The sequence below is a fragment of the Arachis ipaensis genome, chromosome B9, assembly GCF_059453495.1.
Source record: "Arachis ipaensis isolate K30076 ecotype BB chromosome B9, ASM5945349v1, whole genome shotgun sequence".
NCBI lineage: Eukaryota > Viridiplantae > Streptophyta > Magnoliopsida > Fabales > Fabaceae > Arachis > Arachis ipaensis.
In genome coordinates this window covers 34,314,234-34,321,111 of record NC_142444.1, presented here as the reverse complement: position 1 = coordinate 34,321,111, position 6,878 = coordinate 34,314,234, and the positions used below count along the sequence as shown (strand labels likewise).

The window sequence follows — 6,878 nt, the reverse complement described above, 5'->3', positions numbered from 1 at the left end:
TGAAACTTCAAGGACCACTTTGAGGCTTATCTCTAAAATGAGGAGTAACAATAGGGAGTACAGAATCCATGAGGCAGCAAGATTATGCATCTCTAATAAAAAAAAAACAAAGGAAAGTTGTATCCATTAAAATGGGCTCCGATTTACGAAAATTTTGAAACTATAAAAACTTTTTTGAAATTTCAAATTATTTTTTATGATTTTAACTAATTCAATTCCACTCTCAATTTCCAATCTTTCACCACCACCATATCTCATCACATAGTTTGTCTTTTGGGGGTATTTTGCATCTAAACCCTAAAATCTCCACATTCTGCGAGAAGGGCAAAAGAATTGCTTCCCAATTTGCGCGGGAAGCAGCATACCCATGGAGGACACAACACGATGAAAGCAATGGCAAAAGCAGAAGAAATCAACACCTAAAAGGTTGCTGCCGCGGCTAAGAGTTCTGCAAAGCTTCGAAGAGAGTTTCATAGATCTTAACCTCCCTGTCCCTTGAAAATGATGATGCCTGCCAAATCGTAAATGCGGCAATTTTGAATGCAGAATTTGTTAACCCGGCTAGGTTAGATCTCTGGCATTTTCTTTCTAGGGACTCATTTGTTGGCTACATACAGCACTACAGCATACAGCACTACAGCAGATCATGTGATAATTATTTTTAATATTTGTTCATCTTATGTTCCAATATGCCAAAAATGCTCTGATAAATGAAAAATGTTGTGTTCATACAGATGTAGGACCCTAGATGTCTTTCACATCAATATAAGCGCACATGTTGCATTCATACCCGAAATCATCATTTCCAACTAGAACCTCACAGAATTCCCATCCATTTTATTTCTAGAAATATATTCATATTAAAAAAAAATTATAACCCCCTTTTAATGCAAGATGCATGAGAGGAACAAGAAGACAGTTTCCTAGGAAAATTGGCAGAATATGAAAAAAAAATGCATGAGAAGGAACTCAGCACCCACTCCCGGAGGCAAAAGAATGTTCAGTAGAAGATTCATTTTGCTACACTATACATTTTCTGCTACATATGTATCCTTTTCCTATTGTATCATAAATATCTAATTACTTAAAAGCCTCTTAACACACCTCCACCGTTGTCTCCAATCTGGCTTAACAAGTTGCAAAAGAATCAATTTCAGATCTCTTCATCCAGAACACGTGCCTTAGCTACTTTCAAACTCCTTGGTCCTCTCTTAAGACAAGCTGCATTACTAACTACATCCAAGCCAGTAATAGGTAGAATCAGTAGAAAGGTCGCACCCATGAAAGGTGACCACAATATTGAAATAATATTAAATACCGCCATCGATCACAAGATAATTTCCTTAAGGATTAAGAGAACCAACATAACAAGGCACATGATGAGCAGCACCGTCGCACACATCACCATGCCCCCCTTTTTCTGGTTTCTCTCTGCCTGCAAGTACCATAAACCAAATAGTTATTGTACGGAAACTGAGATGAAAATTGTGGAAAGCACTAAAGAGAGAGCATGAAACACATAGTCTAGATAAAACAGTAGGAAAGGAAGAGATGTAGGACCTTCTGAAGCTGTTTAAGGCCATCTTCAACTGTAGTGGCTACATTCTGAATGTTGTAGTCTATTCTATCAACAATCGTACCCTATACATACAGAATGTCAATTTCTCAAGGGTTTATGAATAAGAAAGTTTTCAATTCCCAATTAAAGGATGGTATCTGCTGACCTGGTCAATGACTAGGACTGATAAATCCTTCATAATTTGAGCAAGCTCGTTTACAGATTCTACAACCTATCAATACAAGAATATATTACTTAGCTCATGAAGAACCAACACAACATTAGTAAACACCATTAATAGCAAGTTTTGCCTACCTGCTGAATTTCTTTTTCTCTTTCCACTGTGAATGCTTCAGTTTTCTTCAGCTTGGCCATTTGATGTTCATTAAATATCTAAACACACATAACTTGATTGTATCAGCAAAAAAATCGTTAAAATTTATTAAAGCACAGCCAGTACTGGCTATATGGATAACAATTGAGGATCCCCTCCCCCTTTTTTTTCTCCCACAACAAAAAAAAGAACCCAAAAAGAAAGAGAGGGAAAGAGAAGAAATCCAAAATGAAAAGCAAAAAAGAATTACCATATTATCCAGGTCATCATCTTCATATGTGGATTTACTTCCATTCATGTTGATCTCTAAATCAACCCCGTCTGGACCCTGCAACATCATACAATGACAATACCAAACTTCAAGACAGAATTTCCATAAGTTATTTAGTACTATTTATGGCATTAGTAATTGAGATATCTTCCGGATATTTACTGCTTGCTTCAATATAATATTCCTCCAAAACTAAGGACAATCAAATTGTTGATTGGCATACAGGAAGATAAGAAATCACTTGTCAATAGGCAAAAAATAAAATAAACAAAAAAAAGGGATCAAGGTAGATCTGGTTGTCAGTTGTCACTAGTTTGAATTTGATCATTATTGATTTTCAGGATATAAGCCCTTATTCATTCCTATTGCTGGCTGACATAAAGGATGATTGAGAAACCACTTGCTAATAGCAAAATAAGAAGGGATCAAAGTAGATTTCGGTTCTATAGCTGTCAATATTTGACTTTAATCCACATTATTTTATTTTATATTTTTTCCAGGACATAAGTATATTTTCCTATCTTTGAAACTGGCTTTCTTCAGGTAAGGAACCAAAATGTTAATAGAATTGAAGTATCAAACTATATGAGTTAATCCTTCATGAAAAATAGAGAATAACGTGAAACATTTGATTCATTAAGGAAATAATAAATGGTTTCAAATTATATGATAGTTATGCATGTGCTTATATCTTAATTGTTTAGATGTTCTACAGTGCAAGTGTGCAACCAGCACTTTAGAGGAGCCAAATCCTTACTTTTGATGAATATTGAATAAGAACTAAAATCTAACAAATGAAAAATAAAAAAAAAAAATATAGGTACCAGTACTTAATAGTAAGGATAAAAATTCAAATTAGTCACAGCAGCAAAGATTAAAGCCCAAAAATGATAGGGACTAAACCTATTCAATGAAGAACAATTGAAATGGTAAGCCATGAGAGATGCAGTTTAAAATAACAAAAAATATATATATTGTTTATGAACAAAATACAATAAAATATAATTTTTTACTATATTAGCTTTCTATTTACTAAATTGATGCTAAATTGTTCAGACATAAACTCTACTGTATTATCTTTCACTTCTTTGTTACCAAAAAAAAATTATTTTGAATAAATAAATTCTCTAACCTCCTTTTGTTGCCTTAGGCGCTTCAAATATGTTGATTGTTTCTTGCGGAGCTCTACAGACAAGTTCTGAAGGTCGGTAGCAAGAGAACGCTGCAATCCATGAACAGAGTATAAAAAAAATAATACACAACTACCAATAAGAAGGTTATGGAATAACAGACAGAAACATGTGTAAAACGTGTTGACACATAAAGATTAAACAATAGAATGTCAAGGCACCCATATGAGACTCAATTTCATGGAGAAATGACCAGCTAGCTTTTGGGCTAAGAAAAATAGAAAATGAATAAGTATGAATGATGAACACCTGTCTCTTCCTCCTCATACCAGTACAGAAAATCAAGAAATGTTCGAAAATATTTCACCATCAATAGCAAAAGGGTAAAATAAACATGGATGCTAAAGAATTGAAAACTGTTTTCTGTTTAACGGGAAAATCTTCTAATTTGTAAAGAGAAATAAAATGATGATTAGTGTGTGCTTTCCCCAACAATGTAACTCAAAGACATGCCCAGAATTATTTTATGAAGCAGAGAAAATCAGTGTGAAATTTGGTGACATGCACAAAATATTAAGGGCAGGGGGGAATTAGTAGTTAGTTATCATATGCCTTGTCCAGAAACCCTCATTGGCAAGTGCTCTTAATAAGACCTCCTGATTCTAAAATGTAGTATGCACACTCTTAACTTGATTGCAAGAATAATGTCAGCTAAACTGAAATGACTATCAGCTAGCTCATAGTTAACATATAAGATTTATTTGTTTAATAAAATGTCATTACCTAAGCCTCACTTTAGAACCAAAATACCATACCAGTCATGCCAGAGAAGAAATCGTTTAATGTTTCATTTATTGAGAAGCTCAGAGATTTTGAGTTGAATAATACACATTTATTCTTATATACCAAGAAAGAACATCCATCTTTCGAAATGGATATTATATGATAATTATTCAGTCGTGGTACCTGCACATTCTTCCTCACGTTGGAATCCTCAGATGGCCCACCAGCAGAAAGTCTCTGCAGTCTCTTCTCTGATCTCTTTATCAAGTCAGTTATCTCGTATGTTAGGGACTCGATAGCACGTTGTTCTTCCTTACCGTCACCAAATGATGGCATTAAAGCCTTTGCATGAGCCTTGGCCAACTCTACCATTTTTGTTCTGGCGCGCTGCACATTTGCTGATATTTCTTCAGACACATCCACCCATGCTGGCGGTAATCCAACTGTAACCAGATTTAGATCTTTACTGCATTCACAAGAACAATGAACAACCCACCATTTCAAAGTCTTTTTAATAGCTTCAAGCAATGCAAGCATTTGAAACACAAAAGCAAAGAGTTGAACTATGCACAATGTCCTAAACAAGTGCCAAATCTATAAGAAAAGCACCCCCTATTTTCACCATGATCCGAATTCCCTACCAATAACAACTACAACAAAGCCTTTTATCCACTAAGTGAGGTTAACTAGATAGATCCATAGATGCCATTACATCCAATAATAAGCCAGGTACAATATATAGATATAGACAAGCATTTAAATTCTAAACGAAGAAGAAAATGAGTATATTAACTAATATTCAAGAAAGTGTACTACAGACAATTCATCTGTTAAAATTCTAGACACACTCATATTCACTGAGATAACATATATTTCCTTCACTTCACTGATATTTGAGTTTTCATCAATTTAGATCAATTCTTAAAACTCCGATGTAGAGTGTAAACAGATACACACCTTTTTATCATAATCCGAGATCGAAAATAAAAAGAAAAAGAAATAATTCAAACGTTTCCACTTTCGTTCAATCCAAATCCAAAAAGCATTAACATAGAAAAATCTGCGGGAAATCACCTTGAGCTACCGGGATCGTCGGTGCTTAGAGGGGCGTAAGAACGATTAGGGTTGAGGAGCGACGTGCTGACCAATTCGATGACGGGTCCGGCGGCACCCCCTCTGCCACCGGCGGAGGAGGTGGAGGGGAGGGAAGAGGAGGAAGGAGCGCGAACGCTCTTCAATGCGTCACGGTGCTTTCTGAAGAGGAGAGTGCGATTCCTCGTCGCCATTTTTGGGAACAAACAATGAAGGAAGGATCTGAAAGATGAAAATCAATGGAGATTTGGGGATTTCGGAAAATTAAATCGAATGAAATGCTTCTTCGTAACTCGTCACTCGTGAGGGGAGAGGGAATGAGGGATCGCCGATCACGTGATCTAGCTTTCACGCTGACTCTCACTGTCACGTGCTCTCCGGATCACTGCTGAACATTTTCTTTTTCTTTCATTTTTGAGTCTTTAAAAATGACTTTAATTTCCATTAATTGTCATTCACTTTGAATCAAGGTTCTCTAAAGGGATTTTTTATTTAAATAAATTAAATAAATATTTTATTTACTTAAATAAATAATTATAAAAATTATTACACGGTAAATGAAATAAGACCGAAGACAGATTTTATAATAATTTTTATAATTATTTATTTTAAAAAATAAAATATTTATTTAATTATTTAAATAAAAAATCCGTCTATAAAGCGAATTAGTTATTCAACAATTCTAGGTGCTACTGATTTGTTGGTGAAAAATTTTGATCGATTTAAGCTTTATTTAAGGCCAATACTATGGTGATGAAGGCATATTGATTATTTAGGTGATGAAAGTATGTGGCTGAAGCTACTTCTATACGCGTGGCATCAATGCTGGGAAGAACCTCAACAATTACTGAATCAAAGTCAGAGCCATACGTCATGTTGCCATCCATTTTTTTGTGATTAGCTTAAGTTAATCTTAATATTAAAGATATTAATTCGTGGACCATTTTTGCATGGGCCTATTGCTTTTTTTACGTAAAATATGGATATGGGTTTCATTGTTTTTTATAATCTAAGAAAAAAAATGTTATGGGTTTAGGGTCAATTTATTTTTGAGGTAACTACCAAATCGATACCCAAAAGATTCTAATGCTGATAAAATAGTACCTGACTTTTACTATTGACAAAATAGTCCCTAAAAAATTTTAAAATTTGACAAGCGTGTCCTCGAACTCGCCGGAGCAAATCTCCGGCAAGCACAATGCTAACGTGGCTGCCGTGACTTGGCAAACCACTCCCAAACCCTAATCCCACCTCCCCATCGCAGCCCCCCTTCCCTCTCCCTCCCCAATGCACACTCCCCCCTCCCTTTCCATCGCAACCCCTTACCCAATGCACACTCCCTCTCCATCGCAGCCCCTTCCCTCTCCCTCCCATTATAGACCCCTCTCCAACGCACACTACCTCCTTCCCTCTCCCTCCCCAATTGCAGCAGCGAAGCCTCAATAACAGCAAAAACAACACCATCAGAACCTAAAACAGAACCAATAGAAGAACCTGTACATTCAAAACCTAGCATTGCTTGTTCCTCCTTCTCTCTTTTCCCTCATTCCTTCCTTCTCTTATCAGAGGACCATAACAATAACAATATCCATTCACACACACAAACATTTACACAAACACATAACCTACATATATAAATATAAAGAGAGAAAGAGAGAAAGGCTGAAGGGCTGAGGAGATGCGGCTATTCCAGGCCTTGTTGTCGCTCCG

General features: G+C 35.8%; 1 protein-coding gene across 1 annotated transcript; it reads right to left on the bottom strand.

Moving 5' to 3' along the window:
• Positions 1–802: 802 nt before the first annotated feature.
• On the bottom strand, positions 803–5,618 carry LOC107619009 (tlg2p-like protein a). The gene is made up of 8 exons (XM_016321214.3): positions 5,151–5,618; positions 4,260–4,542; positions 3,296–3,385; positions 2,143–2,220; positions 1,874–1,951; positions 1,725–1,790; positions 1,561–1,641; positions 803–1,435 (listed from the first exon to the last, which is right to left on the bottom strand). The coding sequence occupies exons 1-8, from the start codon at positions 5,360–5,362 to the stop codon at positions 1,328–1,330; spliced, it is 996 nt and encodes a 331-aa protein (XP_016176700.1). The 5' UTR covers positions 5,363–5,618; the 3' UTR covers positions 803–1,327.
• Positions 5,619–6,878: the final 1,260 nt, after the last annotated feature.